This window comes from Phaenicophaeus curvirostris, chromosome 1 (genome assembly GCF_032191515.1).
Source record: "Phaenicophaeus curvirostris isolate KB17595 chromosome 1, BPBGC_Pcur_1.0, whole genome shotgun sequence".
In the NCBI taxonomy this organism is placed as follows: domain Eukaryota; kingdom Metazoa; phylum Chordata; class Aves; order Cuculiformes; family Cuculidae; genus Phaenicophaeus; species Phaenicophaeus curvirostris.
Window position 1 is genome coordinate 14,376,920 of NC_091392.1, and position 27,010 is coordinate 14,403,929.

The 27,010-nt window shown below is 40.2% G+C and overlaps 1 protein-coding gene across 5 annotated transcripts in view; it reads right to left on the reverse strand.

The window, feature by feature from the left end:
- The window catches only part of ATXN7L1 (ataxin 7 like 1), a 120,227-nt gene that overhangs the window by 3,621 nt on the left and 89,596 nt on the right, over window positions 1-27,010 (reverse strand). For all 5 annotated transcript variants that reach the window (XM_069883354.1, XM_069883363.1, XM_069883372.1 and 2 more), the window contains 7 exons: window positions 24,229-24,512; window positions 18,268-18,350; window positions 16,995-17,251; window positions 14,758-14,950; window positions 12,265-12,386; window positions 8,221-9,175; window positions 4,048-4,122 (listed from right to left, as the gene is read on the reverse strand). In XM_069883354.1, the coding sequence (XP_069739455.1) occupies window positions 4,048-4,122; window positions 8,221-9,175; window positions 12,265-12,386; window positions 14,758-14,950; window positions 16,995-17,251; window positions 18,268-18,350; window positions 24,229-24,512 (1,969 nt within the window). The remainder of the gene's footprint in view (window positions 1-4,047; window positions 4,123-8,220; window positions 9,176-12,264; window positions 12,387-14,757; window positions 14,951-16,994; window positions 17,252-18,267; window positions 18,351-24,228; window positions 24,513-27,010) is intronic.

The following is a 27,010-nucleotide window of genomic DNA, read 5'->3' on the forward strand; positions in this document are numbered from 1 at the left end:
GTTATAGGTGGCAGGTGACTTTCACAGCGCTGCTGCTTGCCCTTCCAGGTCTGAGTGGACATCTTCGGAAGGTGAGTGCGGAAGGTGGCTTTCCCAGTAGGGCTGCAGGCAGGTGATCGCAGGTTCAAAGCAGGCTGGCTTCACAGCCCACTGCAATTTCCCGAATGCCTCGTACTCATGTAGTCACTCAATACCCTGTTGAGTTAAGGACCCCTCCCCTTTCTTTTGAGAAACAATGCTGCGGTTTGAGCTAAATTAGAGTCAGTTTTGTCACTAACTTGGTTGTTCTAAGTAACTTCATTCTCTGAAAGCTAACTGCATGGTTTTGAGACAGTGTTCTTCTGACAAAGTGATAACGCAGGGCATCCTCACAGTTTCTCACAGCATTCTGCTTGGGAAACTGTCAGCCTCTGGCCTAGACAGGCGCACACTCTCCTGGGTGGAAAACTGGTTGGATGGCTGGGCCCAGAGAGTGGTGGGAAATGGTGTGAAATCCAGCTGGAGGCCAGTGACAAGTGGGGTTCCCCAGGGCTCAGTGCTGGGTCCAGCCCTGTTCAATGTCTTTATCAATGACCTGGATGAAGGCATCGAGTGCACCCTTAGCAAGTTTGCGGACGACACTAAGCTGGGTGGAAGTGTCGATCTGCTGGAGGGTAGGGAGGCTCTGCAAAGGGACCTGAACAGGCTGGACCACTGGGCTGAGTCCAACGGCATGAGGTTTAACAAGGCCAGATGCCGGGTCCTGCACTTGGGGCACAACAACCCTGTGCAGTGCTACAGACTAGGAGAAGCCTGGCTAGAAAGCTGCCTGGAGGAGAGGGACCTGGGGGTGTTGGTTGACAGCGACTGAACATGAGCCAGCAGTGTGCCCAGGTGGCCAAGGAGGCCAATGGCATCTTGGCTTGTATCAGAAACAGCGTGACCAGCAGGTCCAGGGACGTTATTCTCCCTCTGCACTCGGCACTGGTGAGACCGCTCCTCGAATCCTGTGTTCAGTTCTGGGCCCCTCACCACAAGAAGGATGTTGAGGCTCTGGAGCGAGTCCAGAGAAGAGCAACAAAGCTGGTGAAGGGGCTGGAGAACAGGCCTTATGAGGAGTGGCTGAGAGAGCTGGGGTTGTTTAGCCTGGAGAAGAGGAGGCTGAGGGGAGACCTCATTGCTCTCTACAACTACCTGAGAGGAGGTGGTAGAGATGAGGGTGCTGGCCTCTTCTCCCAAGTGACAGGGGACAGGACAAGAGGGAATGGCCTCAAGCTCCGCCAGGGGAGGTTTAGGCTGGACATTAGGAAAAAATTCTTCACAGAAAGGGTCATTGGGCACTGGCAGAGGCTGCCCAGGAAGGTGGTTGATTCACCTTCCCTGGAGGTGTTTAAGGTGCTACGAGGTGCTAAGGGGTATGGTTTAGTGTTGGATAGGAATGGTTGGACTCGATGATCCAGTGGGTCTCTTCCAACCTCGATATTCTATGATTCTATGATCCTCGAGCAGGGGGCGAACAGGGCAGGTGACCCTAAACTGACCAACAGAGTATTCCATCCCATACATGTCATAATCAGTATAAAACTGAGAGATCATAAGGGTGTCTCTCTCTTCTGTGACGGCCGATGTCCAGTGAAGACCTCGTCTGTCTGGTTGCTCCTGACCCCCAATCTGTGCATTCCTGAATCCAGTTCCTGCGGACCCATTCCCTCATGTTTGCTCTACAGTATTTGTGGTGACATATAGTCACTGAGGGGTGGGGACGTGATCTCATATATTTTCATAATTTGATTACTTTCTATTTTCATCATTATTATTATTATTGCTTCATTAAATCTGTAGCTTTGGTTTCCAACCTGTAAGTCCTTTTTCTCCTCATTTCCCTTTCCACTTTCCCTGGGGGTGGGGGAGAAGGGATTTGGGAGCCCAGCTGCACAGTTTTAGCTGCTGAAATTTAGTCGGGGCAGGGCTAAACCGTTACAAACAACAATCTTCTCCCTTCTAGTATCCCCTCTGCAACAGCAGACAAACCCAGGTAATGCAGCGGAGGCAGAACAGAGTAACTGCTTTGCACTCACATTTACCTTGATGTCTGCAATTCTACTTCAGACTCAATTGCTGGAAATCTGTTGTTCTGACTTGTATTTTTGAAAACTTGCCTGTTTTTTTCAACTATAAACCCCAGTGTGGAGCAGAGATTGTCTCTGCCTACAGACCTTGCTTGGACTCTGATTATCATGGCTGTAACAACACTAGCATTAAAACAAGAGAGCTCAGGTTCCCCCAGTAATATCTTTACAGCCTATTTTCATGCAGATCTACTTATCGTTACCTGATTAATAACACCTTTATAAAGGAATATTATAGTGCAATTTGAGACTAAATTTTTATAGAGAGACTATTCAGTTGCTGGACTGGAGATGAAAGCTGTCAGCAAAGCAGCTCAGATGTATTTTGGCAATGACAAGCATTTATTAGACAGGTAATCATTATTCATGGTTCCAAATACTAAAATCCTGTGTTGGAAGTTTAGTAAAACTGAATACATCTTGATTTTCTTTTGTATTTGTATTCTGAACTCCATATTCAACTACCAAACTGACAAAAACGTATTTAACAATGAAGTGTTTGTGGGGCTTAAAACAAGCAAGCACTTCTATTTTTGATAAAGTTATGTTACAGGGCAGCTGAAAAGCTCAGCAATAGCCTCTGTTTAAAGAGAACTGCCACAAAATTAACATGGTGCACTGCTGGGTTTTCCCTATGGGATCTAGGCAACAGACCCCAACAAACTGCGCTCCTCGGGTTGTGTGTATTTCATACTAACACAGGAGCAGGGGGTTAGAGCAAGAACAGTTTGGCACTTCAGAACAGCTTTATCCAGTGTTTGTCACTGGCAGCTGGATGACAGCGTCTCACAGCAAAATGCCAGTCTCAAGAAGCATGGAAAAAATTTCCACTCTTTTCCCATGAGAGCAGTTCTTCCATACAGATACTGCTTTGCACTCAGCACCAAAAGAACAAACTAAATTCACTGTTTGGCAGTTAATCTCAAGATGTGAGCAATACAGAATATTTTTAACGGGGACACAATTGTGGGTTACTGTTACACTACAAGCATGCTGTTCTTTTGCTGCGTGTACATACCAGAAACTAAGCAGGACAGCCATTTGGAATAAATACTCCTGTATAAACTGGCCAGAATACACACAGGATTCTAAAATACAGACTGATTCTATGGAAAAAATCTCTAGATTTTTTGTTTACTTACACCTATGCCTTTCTGAGGTGGGTAGCCCTTTCATACCAAGAATCTTGATAATGAATTCTTGATAATAATTCTTGATAAACTTGGGGAGTCAAGCAGTCAGGGCCATATTAAAAAAAAACCCCCAAATTTACTAGTCTGTCAGTCCTCCAGACAGAAAAGGGCTGGTCAAGCACCTGTCCTCACCAAAAAGCTGAGTTACAGAATTTATCGTAATTATCTGTGTGATAAACAGGTACAGTGGGAGCGCTAAGTATTTCTCACAGTCCAAGACAAGCTCAGATTATATTTAGCTTAGTTATGCTTTCAAATTAGTTTCCCTGAATAGTCAAAAGCCCTGTCTTCTCTGTCCTTTCTCTCCTCCCTTTGCTGCTTTCACTTCTGGCCTATTTTTAAATGCTGTCCCTTCTGTGCCAGTTTGGAGACTCTGCTGGGCCATCGCTCAGCAGGGGAAGCTGGGTAGAAAAACCACACCAGCCTAGCTGGACTCTGTGCAAACAGCTTCTGCTGCTGCAGAGTTTGCAAAACCAAAGCAGCAGCCAGCAAGCAGCACAGAAGCCAACCTCAGGTGTGCTACAGGTGATGAAAAACAAGAAGAAAAGTTGTTACTGCTAAATCTCAGAGGGAAAATAGCTGGAAAAAAATTAAGTGAGAGGAGAAATCTATTATTAGTTCACTGAAAGACAGCTTCTATAAAGAATTGTATTCATAAAGAAATTGTATTTTAAGGTTTTACAGTATAAAATATTTCAAAACCTCTTACAGACTACTCAAGGAGACTTTTTTCCAAAACAACTTACTTGTCTGTTGTGTACGGGGTTTGATGTACTCGAAGGACTGGATTGGGACAAAGCTACACTGCTATTTTTTCCAATCTGAAAGACATTAATTGAGCAATATTAAGAGGCATATTTGTCAGCTGAATGCAGATGCTGGTAATGGCCTTCCCTTCCCTGTGAAAAGTGGCACTAATTGCTTTGCATCTGGAACACAGGTATTTTGCTATTGCGAAAGATACACTTCAGAGAGAATAGTAATTATCTCTCAGAGCCTGTCTACTTTAAATAAACTCTTAAAAAGCACATAAATACTATTACAACATAAGAACTAGTTACTTTGGGAATAGATTGTAAAGCCCACCTCTCCAGGCTGAAACGCTAGTTTCCTTAGTTAGTGCAGTCACAGCAGTAACAGCAGTGACTGAGAGAGCACAGAGTGGTCAAGGTCACCGACCGCTCCCCAGGGAACTTTCCTCACTCCTCGGGAGTTTAAAGCAAAGGGACAAGCACCACAGCATGCCTTAAGTTATTCCATTTTCCTTCATAAAGAGTCTGCATTTATTGTTGGTCAGTAAAGCAAATATTAACCAGAACATTTAAACTCCAGAGGTTTAAATTTGCAATTGTATCATTCTACTGCATCAGAGAATTTAATTGGGAATAAGGAAAAATTGATAATACACATAAGTACATTTTAAAAGTACTTAAAATACTGCAGGCTTTGATTTGCATACTTCAATGCTTGAGAGATCACAGCACCCTGCAAGAGCAGACTGTCTTAGGATTTTCTGCAACGACCCATAAATGTAGCGTAGATATTTCTGATATCCAGTCATAGCAGCAGTTCCTCAGGGGTAACAAGGCAGATAAAAATTAACCATGGACACCTGCTGGCAAATGGCAGAAAACTGGATTTGGAATAGTCATTCACAAAGTTAATGAACTTGAAGTAACATCAACTTGAACCACTGGATGGAGCGGTCTTCTAAACAGTGAGAAATGCAGCTGCAAGTTTCTTACTGAATAGATGGGTCTGTGGCATTGGCCAGAAAGGTTTTCACCAGCATCATAGTCTTCTCCTTCCCTTCTGCAACACCATTGCTTATTTTGCCATTTCACACAGTGTAACGTAGCCTTCATCTTCTTCTCCCTGTCTGCCCTTTCTGACACAGTGACTGTTTAAAGTGTTCTCTTTGAAGTTTTTATTTACGGACAGTTCTGAAGGCAGCTCCTGTGGTACACAAATGATAAAAAGGCAGGCTGATGCCTATCCTGTTCCCTTTAGCTTGTTGTTTCACATTTCATAGCTGTTCTCTAGGTAGCAATGTGCTTCTCTTCAATATACAAATGTTGACTAAAGATACACAGCCTTGTAAAATCCTTCCTAGCCATTCAGAACATCAAGACATGTCTGCAAACCTTTCTACTCTGCGTCCACCATTATAATATTCACAAACTCGTTCCATAATAAAATACATATCTGTCTTTTAAATGGAAAAGCAGCCACTAGAAAGTCGACTTGCTGAGATCCTAGAATCATGAGAGGGAATATTGTACCTCTTTAGGCTTTCATTGACTCGGCACTCCGGCAACTAACAGACCGACTGTCCACAAAAGGCAAAGCAAGGAGCAGCACAGCTTGCAGCACTGTGCTCGGCTTTGTGCTGCTCTACCATCCTGTCTTCATTCAGAGCTGGAAGGGCAGCACTCCAAGACAGAAGGCTAACTCAGGCAGACTGATCAGTTACAGCACTCAGTGAAAATAAGAAAGGATTCCCAGTTGTGTTGGGTCCTTAATGATGGGAACACCATTTGAAAAGTATTAGGATGAGGCCAGGACTCAAGTCCCATTTTTCTTTTAAAAATACACTTTTAATGGTAGATTTCAAAGCCCAGTGGCTAACACTGAGTTATGATCTATCCGGGCCAGACCTGAACTAAATTAGTAAAAAAACTCAAACCTGAGCCTGTTCACCCGTCATCTGAGCTTTATTCTGTGTTCTTATTCCCTTACTCTAATTTGCCCTATTACATCAGGGAACAGGAGCAAGGTTTTAAGTAATACTGATTTTTTTTTGTAGAATTTCTACAGTGTCTGCATTTCTAGAACAGAGCAAGTCAAAAAAAGCAGAGCTTAAAAGTGATTTCAGGTATTGTATTCTCCAGAGTTTTAATAGTCACACAAAGTATGTAACATTATTTGACCCATATGCTTAAGGGGGTACAAATCTCATTTATTTATAGCATAAATAAACAGTAGGAAATGTCTGTTTCATTACTGTATACAATTCAATATTCTTGTCACAAAGACAATTAGCTGCCAGCCAGACATCTAAAATAAATCAACTCCACTTCACCTCCTATCATTGGTGACTAGTGTAGCTCCAAAGACCAGCAGTGTAAGAGGAAAGTGTGACCAACTTTTACATATATGTGTACATACACATATATGCACATACATCTATATATGGTACACCTGTACATGTATATAAAAATATGATATTTAAAAATCTGTGTAGTATCACACTCATTACATATATTTAACCTTCTGTGTAAGGAAAAAAAAATATTAGTATGAATTACACATATTCAGAAATATTCAGAAAAGACCTCTGATTCTTTATGGTTTATTTACTTCCATGACTGTGCAACACGCTGAAATACATCACCAGGTGGAACAGGAGCGTCCCACAGGAACAGGTTTAACTACTAGGGGAGTCAGAATTTGAACTCAGAACCTCCTGCGTACACCTCTGCAAGAGCTCCTCAGACTGTGCTAGCTATAAATACACTCTAGACACTGTGAAAAGAAGGTGCAATCGATTCCCTGCTACTGATGTTTGTACCACGTAACAATTTGTACTTTTTTACCCATTTGTACCCATTTTTAAAAGCCGAAGCAATCATCTCAGTTGTACCTCTGCTGGAAGTAAGAAACAGAAAATATACCTGCTAAGTCATTCTTTGAGACCTTAATTCTGTCTGCTATGCCAGCTTTAGAATTTGTTTATCCCCTTCTTTAACTCACATTTCTGTCTGCTATTACCTATAGATTGCCTTGCCCAAGATCTTACTCTCTCCATTTCTGTATTCCAAGACATACGGAATATGCTCAGGACATGAGAGAATCATAGAATAGTTTGGGTTGGAAAGGACCTTAAAAGATCCTCCAGTTCCAACCCCCATTCCAAGATGGGCAGGGACACATCCCACCAGACCAGGCTGCCCAAGGCCCCATGCAACCTGGCCTTGAACACCTCCAGGATGTTTCACAAACAAAAGAATTCTCCTAAGCTGCCCTCTCCGGATTTCCTGAGGTATTCTATTTTCTATGGTTCTGTCTTCCAGAGGCTGGAGCCAACCTTTGTTTACTGTGTACTACACAGAGCTGGACTGAAATGAATGCAATAGTAGATTGTTATGAAGACTGTGTGGCAGTTTCCAACCAAATTTTAATTCACAAATCCTTTTGTCCTTATACAGCATCACTGAAAGAGAAGGCAAAGCTCTAAGGCTACTGACAATGAAGAAGAAGTGCATGAACTTCTCTGCTGCACTGACTTCCATATTCTGAACACACGCACACTAAGAGGCAACCAAGTGTCCACTAAAGGTCATCTGTTTAAGATCATAATTTCTTAATTTTTCCAGTTTCAAACAGGAATCAGCATCTGAAGTCAGGCATCTCAGAGTCTCCTCACGGGAAAGGTAGATGAAAGCACTTTACATAAGAGAAAAGAGGAGACTTGCATAAAAAATGAATTAGCAACAAGTTTGGGAAAAGAAACAAATACAAAAGTTGACTCTTCTCTTCCTGTTTTAATGACACAATATATTTTAGAGAGATGTGAATTAAGGTAAGAAAGTTAGTTTCTAAAAATTACTTATCTCTTCTGGACATTTAATTATTCGGTTTTACTTTCAGAGATACAAACGGCTACTTTATTAATGAAATAAAAACACCTCATAAAAATATTTTAAGAAAGTAGATATATGTATTTTTTTCAATTCTTAAAGCATCTTTCTGTGATCGGTACAAACCAAATACAAATACGTTTCTGTATCAACCTAGAAAGTAAGTTGTGCGACAAAAAACAATCTGAAGCTAACACAGTTTTTTCTTTTCAGAACGCACGATACATTTCAAGTCAGTCAGTTATGACCTGCAGAAAAATAATTGGAAGAGTCCCTTACCTGCCGAGAGATGGAGCTGCTTGTAGGATCTGGCACCGCAGAAATAAGGTTGGCAGTGCTCTTTCTATGAACACTATTCATACCAGGCATTTTAGTGATTTTACAGGCTTTGCTACTAGAACTAGAGTTTTTACGTTTTTTTCCTTCTGATTTGTCGAACGAAAGGGGTAGAGAAGACACTGCGTTATGTGCTCCCAGGGAGTGGTCCCCCGAGTGGTGCACAAGAGAAGATACAGACAGATTAGAGGAGTCAATACTGCTTACTACCATGCTCATGTGTTTCACTGAGTCTGTTGAACTACTGGATAATGAAGTCCGTCCTGAGGGCTCCGATTTGGCACTGAGTGGGCTTGTTCCGTTATTTGTATTGTGCACAGACATACTGTTATAGGAAGATGCAGCCTGATAGGAGTTCAAAGTTGAACTGGGGTTCAGGACACAGTTCTTTTTGTGGGACCCTGAAAATGAAGACGATGAAGATGTCTGCAAAGATAATGAGGACGACGACGATGAAGATGACGACGACTGCGGCTTTTTCTTTTTGTTACTTGAAGACTCATCACTCCGAGATGATAGGTCTTTCACTTTTGAGGATTTGCTGGTTTTTGTTTTGGATGGCTTGTGGGATGGGGAAGGGATGACTGCTGGCACTGGTGACACAGCTGATGGTGCCTTAAAAGTTGAGTCCATGATGCTTAGGCTTGCAGCCACATGAGGAAAAGCTGTAGTGTGTGACATAATGGAATTCGTATCTGATGTTGTCACAAAGGCTGCATTTGATAACATGGCTGATGTCATTATGTAAGAAGAAGAAGTGATTCTTGAGCTGATTGGCGTTGAAGGAATATACACTGCACTGGGGTTGCTGAAAGGCTGTAAGACTGATGCTGGAAAAGGAGTGGAGACATGTGCTGCTGGAGAAGGCATGGGACTATCTGCCGCAGGGGGAATTTTCCTAAACAGAAAAGAGAAAAGAAAGAGAAAAAAAGATGAAAATATTTAGATACATAAAAAAAATTCCATCCAAACAATGCAGGTAAGAAATAATTTCTGGTGAGGACCAACTTATTAAAAATGTTAAACCTAGACCATTCTAGTTTTGATTCTTATTCTACGAACCACATGTACTTTAATATTCACAGTTCAAAATCAGTTTTGCATTCTACAACAGTTTAAAAATGCTCTTACTTCATTTCCTCCCCCCTTCTTTTTAAAGTTGCAATTCCATTATGAGGTTCTTTGGGATTTAATGAAAACAACAAAACTCAGACCACATGTGTTCTAATATTGTAAAGATTCGGGAAAGCTGGATCATGAAGTATATTTTCCTAAAAATTAGTTTTGAAATGAGGCACATTAAATCTGTGAAGGCAGTGGAGACCTAACAGAAAATTATTAGGTAAAGAACTATGCAGCGTAATTTTCCCTATAAAATTCTAGCCTGGCACGGGAGCCCAAAGCTGTACAACTCAGTTAAACCAGAACTGAATTCCACTTCAGCACAAGTGCCCCAGGTAGCAATTAAGTGCATAGTGTTACAATATAATCACTTTATTACAAATTTAATTTCCTTTTTTTCCTCTCCTATTTTACCAAACAGTTAAAAAATGCAAATAAAATTCCTGGTGGTGGTACCTGTAAGCATTCCAGTCACTACGTTTCACTCACTGCAATTTTGCTTGGAAGATCAAGTTATGGAACAGTTTCAATATCAACCTAAACTCAGGTTAGATTTGATGAGGGGAGTCTGAGGATCCAGTCTGGGGAGTTGGGAAGCATGTAGTCACTGAGCTAAAAGAGGAAAGCTCACCCCTTTCCCAATACGCTGCTGTTCCCAAGAGCTCATTTGAGAGCTGGTTAGACAGGATTAACAAGGTAAGTCATTGAGTAATTTCACTGATATTGAAAAATCGATAAAATATTAATCAATGCTTGATAAGCTGTAAAACTGGCTGAAAGCTATTCTGAGAATAAAATTTAATAACGTTACCTGTGAAACAGTAGAATGTATTCAAATCCCTTTCTCTTCAGCCACCACCCTCTAATATTTTGTCTAGTCCAGTGTAAGGAACCAGAACTCCATGATGTCTCTTGAAAAATTATCATGTGAGCTTTTCTCATTATTTAGACTAAACTTTAATTCACAGTTGAATCCTTTTTCTTGTTGTTAAGAACCTGTACATCACCATAACCCTGCCCTTGTTATCCTCACTACTGACACCTTTTCAGTTTTTAAAGGCTCACTCTTGCCCTCAAAGAGGTATGATAAAAGAGCATCACTGGGTGCGCTGTTTTATCATAAATCAAATCCTAATTACAAGCGTTCTCTTCCGGTATTCTTCCCATGGAGACGGTGAGACAGAACACTGTTTATGGCACAATTACATAAGCGATTACATGCGGCCAGAAATGAGGAAGTCTGTGAATTGCTACGCTAACAGCGCTGTCCATCAGATCCGTTCCTCTGCTTATTTTTAGAGGGGCAAATAATTCTTACCCACCTTTGTAAAGCACTTGGAGAACTGGGGATAAAAGGCACTTTATAATGCTATTATCACTCTTAAATCATGGCCTTGCATCCCTGCACCTTCAGCCACAGCTGCACAGCTGCCCTAGTACCGGTCAGGGGCTCAGGGAGGACAGGAGAGGATCAGTCCAGAGAAGGGTTGAGGACAACGGAAGAATACAATAGGGGTTAAGCACCGTGAGCTTCCTGTGTTACACAGACAAGTAAGTATGGATGGAATTCATTAAAATATTAGAGATTACATAAACAGCTAGAATTTGGGAAAACATTTACAACTGGATTTAGTGGAAGCGGGATGAAGCCTGTTTATTTCTTGTATCACATAACTACTATAGAGGTTATTTCTGGTTTTCGTGATGGTAGCGGTACTTGTCACACATTTTTGCAGAAGCCCGAGTGTCTTTTCTCCTGACAAACAAAGCCAATAGATAACAAGTTTTAATCTTCCTACTTAAGGAAACAAAACTAGTTTTATTTGTGGAAAGTGACAGACACTAGTTAACAGCCAAATTTACAAAGTAGAAGACAGGAACTCCTTGCAGATCAAGCGTCATCTGTCTCTAAATAGACCTGAAACTGGCCCTTTTATGGCAAACCCAACCATTTCCAAACTACGTCTCCCAGCACAGCAGCACTGTTATCATCAAGTTACCAGGTTAGTCAGACAAGCCAAGTTTTAGTGTTTCAAAAATATATTTAAATGAAAACCAAACCTTGTTTATCTAATGGCTGGCATCCAATGAACATAACACAGTCCTGATAATAAACAGTGACATGAAACACTGCACTTTAGTGTCATTGCATTGGAAGAATAATACATATTCTGTAGCAGAATATCCCCAAAAAATCAATCCTATCTGCAGGTGCCATGTGCTTTTCAATTTTTTTTCTTTTAAAGAGATAGCATTATTTTTAGAAGTGCACTCTGTTTCAATGTATCTGTGTAGCCAAAGCCTACAGTTCTTGGAACCTTCATATGTGATAGAGAGGCGCTTCCAAAGTGAGCAACAAACAGAATCTTTAAGACTCCAAAGCCAGTAAGGGCACTATGTACTAAAACCCTGTCCTGTTCCATCTTACAAAGAGGCAGACGTCTACTGAGTTCCTTATCTTACAACACATGAGTCTTACAGAGCAAAGTCTGAACGAGTGATATGGGTGCATGACACAGGTACAAAAATATAAGGAAAAATCTAACCCACGTGTTATAAAACAAATGATATCAAAACATATGTCCAAAGCCAGAAAACACTGAGCTTCAATGCTTTAAAGTAATGTTAAGAGAACTACTGAATTATTCCTCCCCAGAATAAAAGGGACTGAATCTGGCAGAAATTTACATCAGAATAGGAGGTTTTTCTGCTGTGCTGCATATTCCTTAACACAGAAGAGGAATTTTGTACTCATATTTCTGATATCACTTAATACAGAGGTAATTTTACAAACACCTCCCATGGAGTGTTTAATTTAGAATTAAAAACCTTCAACTGCCCACCAAGTGTAAAAATCCCACTTACTTCCACATCTGTGAGTTCAAGTGTTTTTCTACCATGGAGTTTAGTGCGAATCGAAAATGGTCCCATCTTCTGTCAAAGACATAGTACCCTCTTCCCATTAAGCGACTGCCATATGAACAAAACTGAAAGAAAAGATATTTCAATGTTCTTTATAAAAAAAATATTTCTGCATTATAAAATAATTATCACTTACAGATCAAGCAACAGCTTCGTAATTTGTATCATGCATATAAAACACCTTTAAAAAGGTGGTTTTCCACTATCTGCAGCATAAGTACTTTTTGTATGATGTATGAAATAAGTGCATAGTGTTGCAGCTTGGTGTAAAGCACATGGCATACGTCACTAACAAGTTGTTTTACTATCAGGTACCTATGGTTTACTATCAGGTGACATGGAAAGAACACACAGATGCTGAGGTACTGTTAAGGAAGCAATTCTGGCTAATAATACTCTTACTGCTTCAGGAAGACAGTTATACTATTAAATCTTGTAATCGTGTAACAGGAATAAAAATGTAACTGAAGAGGAAAAAGATGCAATGGGAGCATCTTTAGTATCTATTTAATAAACAAAACAGTGACATTTCAGTAAAAAAATAAATGATACACTCTTCATAGTGTATGAAAACCATCTAGAGGAGTAGTAAATACTTTGAGAATTCTGCAGAGCTCAGGAGTATTTGCACCACTTCCTCTGGAGAACTTCCTGCAAAGTCCTACTACACTGAAATGGTATGATCAGGAATCTACCCTTTCTTCACATCAGTCTTACTGATCTCACATTATGTGGAAAACTGTCGCAACACCTATTTGTGGGAGAGAAACCTGTTGTAAATCATCTTCAGAAAACAAGACAACTCTCCGTCATGCAGGGACCAAGTCACACAAACCCTGTCTGAGAGCAGAATCCACTCATGCAGTAGAAAAGTATCTGTTTAAAGTACTTTTCAGCTTAAGGGACAGCAAGGGGTGATTGTAGCTGTTTAGCTTAAGTCTGGTTTACGACAAGGTTAAACAGGTTAATTAAAACCACCACCTAAGTCGATAAACTAGCCTCACCTCCCAGTGATACAGATCAGTAACCACTAAGAGGTAGTTTAAGAAGCTACTGCCATCTCCCTGTCAATTACTACCACCTAGCTAAGAGAGGGACTACGGAAGGAAAACAGGCTCACTTCAATGAACTGAATCTTTTCTCACTTCACGTTGATATGGACTAACAACAGTGATGCTATCAGCAACTGCTTCGGTTGAGAGAAGCTAAGATTTCAAAGAACAGATGAGTTAGTGGGATTTACCTTGAAACTGAACTAGGATCCTAAACCAAAATGGCTCTTGACAGCCATGCCTCACTGATGGAGCCTGTACAAAAACTGGCTGCAGTGAGATTATTTTTAAATTGTGCGGCCACACATGCAGTGAGCCGTAAGTTTTTAATTCATAAAGAAGCAGCTACCAAAAATGAAGCAGAATACAAATGTACCAAGGAAAGAGTAAGTTACTGCATATCATAGTAGTATATGGACTATAATAATTCTTACTTCTCTGTAAGAATCAAATACAGAATTTCATCTGTCAGTTTTATGTTCAGTTCACACTTTGTCCTAGTGTCTGACAGTAACAAGTTTTCCCTTGCTCCAGGGAATGTAGATAATGCTACAGCACCACAGTGTTAATTTTATTCTGCATATCATATGGAAAACATGTAAGTGAAGTCTTCATTAACCTTATTCTTTGGCTCAATTCTGATGAGAACCATTGCTTAGAAGTTCAAGAGTTCTCCCATTGCTTCTTGGTTTGTACAGTGTAAACAAAACCACACAGCAAAGATAATGCCAGAAGGCAGCTCGTAATACTTACAATGGAATTTCTTGCTAACACAGGAGAAAGATGTAACAGCTGCCAGAGAAGTGCATTCTTAAGCCACCACTGGAGCAGATGGGCTCTGCCATCCTCTAGACTTTCCATTTTTAGTTGTATGAGGCAATAGCTTTAAGTCCACATACACTCACATAAATGATATTTAGTTACTGCTTCAAGCCAGACTACAAAAATCATCGAAGCACTGTAATAGCCCTTTGCTGCGGCATGATTTTCAGAACTATAACCGATGGAAAGGTACAGTTTCGTAAGAACTATGACAACGAGATTAGCTGTTTACATCACATTTAAAACAATGCAACTTTTCTCAGTTTAGCAGAACTACACCCTGGTTGCGGTCAACTGAAAGCAAAATTTGAACCTAGAACTTCTAATTTTCTGCTGCTCATCCTCTCCTGACACCTTGCAATGTTTATCACATACACTGACCAGTCTTCTCCTCCTACCTCATCCCATCCACACCATTTTCTGTCAAATGCATTTGCTCTCTTTAGAATACAGTTTTCAGAATGCAAGGTCCTCATTCCTCACATTTTTACTAAACTACTGCCTTTTTCTCCCCTCTCTAATTACACAAGAACGGCAAGGCAAGCCAGAGATAGACACATACCCCAAGAGGTCTGGGATGGTGTCCAGAAAAATGACAGTCTAATTTCTCAGATTCTTCAGCTCCATCCGCTTCTCCTTCATCACTGGACAATCTGCTCGTTAAATCTCCTCCCATGGAAGGCAGTGGCAGCTCTGGTATATACCCACTGTGGTTTGAAGAACTGTTGCTGTTTATGCTATTTGCAGATGATGGTCTAGAAGGAAAATATACATTTACGTCAAGAGCATTCAAACGTACCTGATGGAGTCAAGTGTCGAAGTGAATTATACCAGAAACGATCATAAAGAAGGACAGTAAGATGTGGAATAGCTGACATTTGGTCTTGTGAGAAATATATCCCAGGTTAACATCAAGTTAATGTTAGTGGAAGCACCTTGGTATTGCCCAAGATTTTAAATCTGCCACGAGGTTGAGTTTAAGATATTGAAAGACACAAAGTACATAAAAAATGCAAAAAAAAAAAATCAGATGTACATAGCAACATTACTCTGCTATTTGATTAACTGCAAGGGTCAGGTTGCACAATTTTATTTCATACCAAAATACTACTGAAATTAGTGTATTAAATAAGATTGTTTAGCTGACACCCTCTACAGCTAGATTAGTAAGTGAAGGGCCTGGGAGGACCTCTTAAAGCATGTAGGTTTTCTCTGCCTTTGTCTAAACTCCAGTAAAACAGAGTGGAAACGCCTTTGCACCACGGGGTATGATGGTGCTTTGCCTTTCAAAAGTAGCTTGGAAACAAATCAGACTAGAAGTGGGGGTGAAAAGGATTCTCAATTACAGTCTGTACAACTGAGTATGTGTATGGACCTCGGAGGCTGGAGGAGTTGTCCGCATTGCGCAAAATCTGAAGATCTTCAATCTCATGAACTTAGGCTATCAGGACACAGCAGTCACTAAGCCTGTGGACAGGTGCCCTCTTCTGAACCGAGCAGGGATTGCTCAGAAACGTCCATGAGCTAGAAATAACGGCTGCTGTTGCAAGGGATAATAAGTTGTGTGAGTGCTCCTCAGCCGGCCAGGTCAAGCCAAGTCACCACCAGTGGAACCGGAAAGCTTCACCTCAGCAGAGCAGGGAGCACTCACATAAGCTCTTCCAGCAGCAGAGCTGCAGGCTTGTTGACTCGCAACAGAGAGCTAGTGAGGCTTTTCTCTGGCATGGCTGCTTGCAAAAACAGACTGGACAACAGAACAGAGGCTCTGCAGCAGAAACAGCAGCATAACTGTACAAACACAACCTACAACTGCTAAAATCCTCCTCCTGCTGTACCTTTTCAATTTCTTGACCTGACTCTCGCTGAAATGCATTTCAGTTTTGTTTCTTTGACTGTAACACCTACTAAGAACAACGTCTGTCTGTCCCTCTGTGCTCCTTTCTAAGCGCTGTGCACGGTCACTCCTTTTACAGGAATTATGCAGGCTTCTCGCCACTTTATTTATTTACGGGTATTCTTTCATTGTCCTCTCACTCAAACTCTGCAAGACTCACCTCCTCCACTGTATGAATAAAATTTCATTATGGCTTGATGTACACGCAGAAAATATTGGGAATGGCTGTCTCTGTAAGACCTGAGATAACAAATACCACAAATATCTCTTTGCAATAGGCACTATCTTAGTACAAAAGCCCCCAAACAGAAATCCAATCCTGACCAAGGCAAAGGAAAGAAATATGAAACAAAATAAATATGAGCAAACCCAACTAGTTTAGCTCAATCTACTCCAGCCAAGACTAACACCAAAAAAAACCCAGCCAAGGAAACAAAACACGTGGTAAGTCTACCAGAGGATAAGTAGAAATCAGTAGATTCAATACCTCATGCTAGTTTAGAAAGGGACGACTTTAGAAGTTTGTACTGTTTTTCTGAATAACTACCCCAATTCATGGAAATAGAATTTTATTCCCCAAAGCATCAGAATGACTTGAATGTAAACTTTCCTCATTATTCCTGACTATTTTAGCAAAAAAATGCAGTCAGTCTGAGATTCCAATCAGAGGGTGGACACAGCTCCTCACTCCATTCCCAGTCAGATCACTGGCTACCATGGACAGATGTAGGTTAATACAAATAGAACCTACCTTCTATTGCTAAGAGAAACTCTTGTATTAATTCATTTTATTATGCAGTAGCCTAAAGAAATAGCAAATGCTTATACAATAAGCTCTATGTAAGACTATGGCATTTCTTACCGCACCTTCAGAATGCAGCATTCCACACTGGAGAACTGCTTACCTTGGAAGTACAGAATTTGGTGGTCTAGATTTTGCCGGAGATGTTACTTTAGATTCTTGCCCAGAGGTCACTGAAGATCCTGACAGAGATTCTTGTGCTGGTGTGGGCTGGCTCTGATAGCTTTCCCTTGCAGATGGTGGATGCTCTTTGTCTTTTGCAACTTCTTTTTCCCTGGATCGAGCTTTGTGTTCAGCTAGAAGGATGTCAAACTGTTTTTTACGGCCTGGAACTGCTCGTCGATGATTAAGTGAATGAGTCTAAAAATAGGGTGGTTAAAAAGCATTTGTGTGTGCATGACATTGTTTATGAGTCCCCTATACTTCCGATACACCACAACTCTACAAGATAAAGTCTACTTCAAACAACTTTAGCCACAAGTATAGAAATAAAGCTCTTATTCCACATTATCCTTGATAATTTATGAAGTAATTTCCAAGAAATGCCAACATCAAGACTAAAATTACTTTTTGCAACAGTTTTCATATAATAGAGTCTATTGACTTACCTCTTCCAAAACAGAAAATACAATTCCAATAATTTTAAAATATTAAGAAGTAACGTCTTTGCAGCTTTTAACTTAAAATGAAAAGTTGATTTCATTGGATTGAAAAATTTGCATACAGTTTAAAAGTGAATTTAATTGATCATCTCTACTGACAAGCAGCACATACACAAACAAATCCATCCCTGGAGGTGTTCAAGGCCAGGCAGGATGAGGCTTTGAGCAACCTGATCCAGTGGAAGGTGTCCCTGCTCGTGGCATGGGGGTTGGAATCGGATGATCTCTGAAGTCCCTTCCAACCCAAACCATTCTATGATTCTGTTCTATGATTCTATGAAATGTTCATTACAGAAGTCTTACATTGCTGCTACTTTTTGACATGAGACTTATTGCTGCCAAAAGGGCAGCCTCCAAGTTATTTATTATAAAAATGTTAATTTTTTTACTGAAAATTGACCACACTTCAACAGTTACACATATATACCAGAAAAGGAGCATTTAAAATAACACTTGTGCTTCTACATGAAACATTAATGCTTTCTGCATAATAAAATGACAAGGAAAAAAAAAGATCTTTTTAGAAATATCAGTGGAATAATGCAGATGCTCTGATTCAAAGAAACAGAATTACTCAAAACAATTACCTGAAGACAGCGTCTGAATACCATACCCATTGTCTGTAAGACAGGAGCAGGTATGACCTCTCAAACTACTGTGGTAGGATTTAAACTATAACAAAGCATCTGATATTTTATCTTCTAAGAAAAATACCTTGCAGGTGAGCGATCTTGTGCAAGGTTTCTTTGTTTCAGGATCCAGTACTCCACAGTGTTTATTTGGGTCAAATTCTCTTTCTGTTTGATGGGGGTTGGGAGAAAAAGGAGAAAAAAACCAGATTATTACAGAAATTATAACCAGAGTAGCTATAATTTTTGACTTATAGTACTTAATTTAATGAAGCTCAACCTGAACTACTCTTCCCAACTCCAGCACCCCAGAAAAGTGTGATGCGCATCCCTCACAGTTTTTTGTCCTTAACATTTCTGTCTACTTAGAGCAGGATTTCAATCCTTCATAGCAATAAATCTGCTTACAGAGCTGTGCCCAGCAGAGTGGCCCAAACACAGGACCAAGACAAACACCTGCAAGTTCAATTCCCTTCTGAACGCTGGCTGCCTCTCAGGCTATGAAATACAGCACTGGCAAAAATAGCTTCAAAGTCTGGCTCAGACATACACGGACTAAATATCCCAAGTGCTTTGAACAACAACATTTCTCTGACATGCTTCGAAACTCTGAAAAACAATTCATGGTGTCTCAAAAATTAATGCAAGATTACTGGTGACATTTTAAAACCAAATTTTATCTAGATCTGTCCCCTAATATGTGTAAAACTGTGTTTGTTAGTATTATTTCCCTAAGAAAGCCAAGGAGTTTAAAGTTTGCAGAGATTATACATAAAAAAAGGCATTTACAGGACTTCTCATGATTAACATTAAAAGGGCATTAATAATTAATATGCTGTATTTACATATTTCATTTTCATTAATATTTTAGAACATATATACCACAGACTGCATCACCTCCTTTAGATTATGTTAACACAATTTTAGGGTTTGTGCTACAGAGCTGTAACAAAACTATGGACGTACACTTTTTAGTCTGTGCCATCAAAAAAAATATACCACTACTTTTATACACCTTGACACTGTAGGTTTTAATTAGCAGACTGGTTTGCTTTTGTTTGATAGTGAAATATAAACTATTTACCAAAACCCATTTTAACTATACAGTGGCGTTCTGTTCTAACATCCTGTACTCAAATACAACACTTATCTGAGGATGAAAAAATTCTTCATAAACAAACAAATCTGAGCGAAGATGAAGACAGGGATTCACAGCTAAGTTACAATGTTATGACAGCATCACAGAAAATAGAACAGCTGGAAGAAGAAACATGAGGCCAAGTAAAAGACAACTGCCATCCACGTATTCGAGTTACAAGCAGTTTAATATATTCTGTTATATGCACTTAAAAATGATGAAGCAAACATTAAATGGTTGTGCTATCAACCTATGAGCAGAACCAGACCAAAATGTGAGGTTGGGAAAAGCAGTTGCCACTGGGATTTTTTGGTGAAATCCACAATGGGACTGAAAATTGTCCGAAGTAGTTATAGTTTCTGTGGCCTTTACAGCACAACAGAAACAGCAAAGTAGCTGGGTATGACTAAATATAATAAACATTTTGTTTACAAACTAAAGGAGTTAATTACTCGTGTTTTTTGAATGCATGATCCTCCTATCACAGTTTCCAGAATGAGCCGCCTGAAACCTCCAACACAAATTAAAAAAGAAACAAAGCAGACTACAGTGACTCTAAATACGCCTTCAAATGAAAAATCCTGAGGGTAATCATCAAGCTGTGGAATGTGTTCTGAAAGTCACCAGGTAAGAACTGCTCTGGATCAACTGGGAAACATAACTTCAACAGCATTCCCTTTGGGAGCATCCGGATTGCTACTTCTCAATATGAGTGTCCCAGTGAAGAAAGACTTTCAGGACTGATGAAAGCAAAGCCAGTGCTTAGGAAACCATATAGAGGTAAAATCAACAGAATGAATTATAGTCAGATAAAGTGCAAGCCTCTGCCACCTACAGAACAACAAAATAACACGCTTTCCCTGAGAAATACTAAACATGTAGGAAGCCACTTCTGGCTGAAGCGTGTGGCTGTTCCAGAGAATCCATGAACATCTAATTGCCAGCTGCAGATATGCCTGGTTTGGGCAACACATTAAATGAAGATTATCATCTTCTTATCAATAACAAAATGCAGCTTCTAACTACCTCTGTATTAGGAAGCACGTAGTGTGAGAACCCCTAGGCTCCTGTATGCAGACACAGCTTAAGGTGTCTCCTGAATGGATTCCACTTCTTCACATTCAGTGGATAAAACGGAGAGCATTCATTATACCCTCAATGAAAGACGAGGAAAGGTCAAAACTGAATTGTCTCAAACTCCTGTTTGTGATGCAACAAATATTCTTGGTGTAAAGTGGGAATCTGCATTCTTTAATTTCACCCCAAAGAGAACAAGAGCTCAGGAAGATTTAGGGATTAAATATATTTTTTTTCCAGTTTGAGACTAGGGAACACAGCTCCACTGCTGGTGGGCAGCGACAGGCAGCCTTTTGTGGTTCCACGAGCCATTTCCTCTCTCTCACCAACAAGAGCACTCGGAAAAGAAGGCAGGTTCATTCATCACCCAAACAACCACCAGCTCTCAACAAAGAGGAAAAACAAACTTCAGCCAGAGGCAGGGAAATGGTATGAGAGAGAGTGGAGGTTGCTAAAAAGGAAAGAAAATAGATGTAAAGCAGTCAGATCTATTAAGAAGCTTAAAAAATTAACAGCTGTACGGTTCCCTAGCAGTGGACTGAGAGAAACCTAAGTGTCCTATCCACTGCCTCATTATTTTAATGTGAAATTAATGAAATTTATGGGATATCTAAAACAATCATCTCATTGACCTTCTCGGATCTTTTTTTCAGCCTTTGCACAGTTCTGTATAATAATAGAGGTAAATCCATCACAGTGACATACGATCTACAGGCAATTCGTCTCCAGTGCTCTCAGGACTTCTCTGATTTGCATCACTGTTATATCATTGCTTTGCTGCACCAATACATGAGACACCAGACACAAGACTGAAGAGATTCACCTGATATTGACAGAGAACCTTGAAAAAAGTATCAATTCTGTAGATTTGCTAAGCCTATGAAAGTAAACTAATGCCTACTACAGTGTTAAAACAGTCCTGTGCAGTGTTCAAGCCTAGTCAGAAATTTCCACCAGTGAAATGTTCCCTAGCCTAGAAGATGCTGTGAGTGACAGCTCAGAGACAGAAGAACGATGGAGTCACCTCCACAGAAAAAGCAAGCAAGTTGAAGGAAGGCCCTACAGAAATGGATCTCCTTCAGGAACACATCTTGGCAAGCATTCGTACAAAAAATGCATAATTATCATTCACAGCCCTGCAGAAACAGGTGGTGAAACATGAAAACAAGGATCTCCTGTTCAGTGGATAAGGAATTGTTTGGCTGGTTGCATTCAAAGAGTAGCGGTCAACAGCTCAATGTCCAGATGGAGATCTGTGACAAGTGGTTTCCCTCAGGAGTCTGTACTGGGGACAGTGCTGTTTAATATTTTCACTGATGATACAGACAATGAGATTGAGTGCACCCTCTGCAAGTTTGCAGATGACACCAAGCTGAGTGGTGCAGTTGTTACACCAAAAGGACAAAATGTTATCCAGAGGGACCTGGACAAGCAGGAGAAGTGGGCCTGTGAGAATCTCATGAGGTTCAACAAGGCCAAGTGCAAGGTCCTACACCTGGGTCAGGGTAATCCATGGCTCCAATACAGGATAGGGGACAAAGTGATTGAGAGCAGCTCTGCAGAGAAAGACTTTGGGGTGATGATTGATGAGAAGCCTGACATGAACCAACAACGTGCTCTTGCAGCCCAGAAGGTCAACCATATCCTGGGCTATATCAAAAGAAGTGTGGCCAGCATGTCAAAGGACGCGACTGTCCCCTTCTACTCCACTCTTGTAAGATCTCACCTGGAGCATTCTGTGCAGTTCTGGAATTCCCAACATAAGAAGGATATAGAACGGGTCCAGAGTGGGGCCACAAAGATCATCAGAGGGCTGAAACACCTCTGCTGTGAGGACAGACTGAGAGTTGGGATTGTTCAGCCTGGAGAAGAGAAGGCTCTGAGGAGACCTTCTAGTGACCTTCCAGTACCTGCAGGGGGCCTACAAGAAAGCTGGGGAGGGACTTTTACAAGGGCATGTGGTGGTAGGACGAGGCGGAATGGGTTTAAATAGAAGGGGGAAGATTTAGATTAGACATTTAGGAAGAAATTCTTCATGATGAGAGTGGTGAAACACTGGCACAGGCTGCCCAGGGAAGCTGTGGCTGCCCCCTCCCTGGAGGTGTTCAAGGCCAGGCTGGATGGGGCCTTGGGCAGCCTCGTCTAGGAGGTGTCCCTGCTCATGGCAGGGTGGTTGGAACTGGATGATCTTTAAGGTCCCTTCCAACCCAAATCACTCTATGATTCTATCTCAAAAAGGAGCAGTTTCAAGTGCACAAATAGGAATTCAAAACAGATTAGCTAAATTAAGCAACTATGAAGGAAACAACACGTTAAAAGAAACCAAATTTTAAATTAACTGCAAAATATACAGTCTTTATTAGAATAACAAATTCGATCTTAGCAATTGAAATCTAAGGTTTAAAAGCCTTATCAGCTACTTTCTCTTAATATTTTTTCATTTTGTGGAACGCTGTCCTGAACAACGGTTCTGTTCTCTTATATGCCACTTTTAACTAGTTAAGAAAGCAATCAGTGTACTGAAACTGTTAAGGCAATGGCGTTGTTCCATATCCCACAGAGCCCTAGCAAACACCTCACACTGGTCTGGAATCAAGCCAAGGTAGCAGTACCATCGGCCGACTGCCAACTTTGAGAAAAAGAAAAAAATAAACCCGATATTCAGTCAAAAAACAGGGCACACTCATTAACTGGAAATTAAAGCTTTTATCTTGTACAACTTATACTCGGCTCGTAACTAGTGCACACTTAGAAATCATGTGGACTAACTTTCTGCCAAAGGGACGACCTAATGTGGATCATGCTGCCATTAGCAAAATTAGCCTTTCAGTACACACAAGGAGTTCCTGCCCAAACCACAAAGTACTGCCAGCTGATGAATAGACCCTGCACGGCTTCGGAAGTCGTAAACTCAAGACAGTTACTTTTGTTAAAAAAAAAAAAAAAAATCCCTTCAACCACTTTGTTTCCTTTCATTCTGAACAAAAATATGTTTTCAAACTTTAAGGGGCAAATTCTCTGCTCACTGTCCAACAGGTGGCACAGCTCACAGAAAATAATTCTTGCTCCCAATGACTGGCAGCCTTTCCGAGGGAGCCCCTGCCCTCACACTATGCCCCTGCCCTCACACGGGGTTCCATGATCCGGTGGCAGGTTTGCATGAGGACCGGCAGGCTCAGTAGTCTCCTGTCTAGGGCCAGCCAGGGCATTTCCATGTTTAATGTCACTCCCTCAGCCCCACTGTTCTGTCTTCCTGAGAAAGATCGAGATCCCCACGCTACAAACGTCTTCACTCGTGTTAATCAACAGAGGAGGAGGGGAGGGAAATTATGACTTTCAAGACTTCCCCAGCATTTCCCATATCTTCTTAGAATTTTCTAGTATTTAAAACCAAGAAAGAACATTCTGTAAAAAAGTCATGACTTGGTAGATAATCCAATGTCTTAAACCTCAACTGTTCAACTCAATCATGACTATGCAGAAGTCACTCAACCACATTTTTTGTTGTAATAGACCCAAACTACGTTAATGGCTGAAGAAGCCTTCTGCTTTTCTGTTTTAATGAACTTACTTAGTTAAAAATTTATATTTGGCCTATTGATCAGTTGAGAAATGCATTAGTTGTTCTAATTTCTAGCTTAACAGAATGTGTACTTTGAAAATATTTTACACGTACTAAGAGTGTGAAAGCCTTCTTTCTCATATATGCAAACTAGCATCTTACAGTAAAAAAACCAAACGAAAACCAGGCTACAGCATTTTATTAGTATATAATCTCTGAGCTGCAGAAACATCAATGAAGAAAGACGGATGAACTGCAACATCACTTACCTGAAAGTCTTTTGTAAGGCTTGTTACTGCTTTTAGTGCCATTTTGGTGTTTCTTGTCTATTGATGAAGCTATAATTCCTTTGCCGTTCAGAATCTTCTCTGGTGACGGCGGCACTGACTTGGATGTCAAACCAGATTTAACCAAAGTTGGAGCAGGTATGGTGGATGAAGAGGCTGAGGAGGAGGTGACGGTGGTAGTGGTTGCAGAATTCATTTTAACATTGGCACCATCGGCCTTCACTAGGTTAGGAATTTTCTCTAGGCTGACTACTGGAACAGGAACGCTGCAAAACCAAAGACAAACCTTCAAGTTGTTTTTTTCTGTACCAAAGATCTACACATATTGAATCTCTTTCACAGATCTAAAAATTTCAATACAAGTGACACAACACCTTCAGACTTGACTAAAATTAAATACTTAGTACCATTATTGACTATTTTTGTTCAATACAATGTTTACAAAACCAGGCATTTGTAAAGCCTGGAATGTAGATAATTATGAAAATGAACCTTCGTATTTTATTTTATTTTTTAAGATTCAATCCCCTATAATTCATAAAGAAAATTAGCCTTTGGTACTAAGCAAAATGTACCCCTTTACATATAAGGTCTTATGCCTTTAACACAAGCACATATTGGATATGCATATGCTGTACTAAATTCACCAGGAAAACGAAGTAGTTTACTAACAATATTAATAGTTTTAAACAGACACAAAAATAATTAATTTGCCCAGATGTGTCTGAATGACATATGAGTTCTGGAAACAAGGAGAAAAGAGGTAGTAAGTGTAAAAATTTTAAAAGTATTAAAATCCTTGATGACTCAAGCATTACTAAAATGTATTTTTAAGAAAACCTTACGAACTAAAGAAATAAAAATCCCCAATGTAATAATTAGCTTTGTTGGCCATTTTCAGAATAAAGTTTGTAATAACTAGCTTCTAAATTTACTACCACCATGACATATTTGCGGCACTAACAAAAGTTACCTTTTCAACTTGGCAGGAAAAAGACTGAGACAGGTGATTATCAATTCCAACATTATTTTAACAGCTCTGGCTCCCATCTGCACAAGGAGATACCCCAAACCAGCTGCTTTTTACCTACCCAACAACTCCAAAACTGGTATCTTGTGACTACCAAATAATAGGCAATATATATATCATCTACCCCTCCTTACTGAAACATATACAGAGAAGAAATATTAATTAAAAATCTAATCTCAGAACTTTAAGCCCAGGTTTCACTGGAGGTCACAAATGAAAACATCTCCCTTAATCAGTTCTTCTTATACACTGCCTGAAGCGTTACTTTTGCCAAAGAGTTGACTGTCTGCCTTGTAAGCAAATTCACATGTGGATTATGCAAAATTGACAATTTTCAGACTACCATTCCACACCGAGCAAACAAAAGAAACACAAGATTTCTTAAATAGAAATGCAATGGCGATGTTGAAAAGGTAACCCAAATCCCTCATCTAGAAGCCCAAGAGTCTCTTTTACAGTATTCCTATCCTTCCCTTTCTGAATTGCACAGAACTAAGCTAACCTTTGCAATCTTAATCTCCAGCAAAAAGGTGACAGTTGAGGAGACTGTCCCATACAGAAAAAAATCTTAAAACTCAGTGATTCTTTAATATATTATTATCTTAGAGGTTCAACTTGCTGTACACGTTTAAGGGTAAAATGGAACATATTATAAAGGAGTGTGAAATTATTCCTTAGCAAACTGTACTCACAGAACAATCTGTTTCCTGCACACCGTTCGTATGACGTTTGTTAAATACACATCACTGTTAAATCACTGTATATTCTGAAATACACTGGCAGGTAACAGTTCAGGCATGTGGAGTCAGAGACCACACTGCTGTCAAGGTCCCCAGACAGGCAACATTTGCCTGTTTACACACCACTGTACGGTCCAGGGCTTCACAAATCTCATGTAATTGCAGTCTTTTATATCTGACAAATGACACCTTCACTCCACTCTTCCTACGGAAGGAATGGTTAGCAGGTGTGGAGTTTCTAAAAGCAGAAAAAGATGACTTTGAGATGGCATTCTCCATGGGACACCCTTCAGAGACGTCGGAAGCAGGGTCCAAAATAACTCAAGTCTTGACCTTCCTGGGCTACTACAAAACCTTGTTTCTCAGAGCTGATAAAAAAAAGAGCAGCGCATGTGGCTGGAGTGGGCTCTCCCACACCGGGAAGTTGTTAATCTTTGTTCTAAGGGTATTCGAACATAGAAAAATATATGAACCTTCACATAAACTCTACATATATAAAACTAAAAAGAAGATTTAGACACCAAGACATATTCTACAGCTGGAATTAAACTCTATGAAACAAATACTGTGGTCAGCTTGTCAGAACGCAGACCCTGCTGCAGTGAAACACAGAGCTCTGGGCAGTAACTAAGCAAAAAAAATTAACTCGCTCACAAAACCGGAATTGCTTTAAGTATTTCAACGACAATGCAAACGTGGAACTATGAAAGACAGGATTCGATCCTCTACTTTTTTAAACAGCCCTGAATTTGTTAATTTAAATGACAGACACAAATTGTAACATCTCAGGGTAGGAATTAAAATTTTTTGCTTATAAACAGACATTTTCTGAAAATAGGAGATTTTTTTTTAGTCTAGATCAAGGAGTTTTATTATACAAAAACTACGTAAAAATATATGAACAAATCTTCATGCCCAGCTTCTAAGATCTATCTTAATTCAAAGTCCTGATAGACGGCGAAGGGGCAAAGCATATTATCTGGTCTAGTAGTAA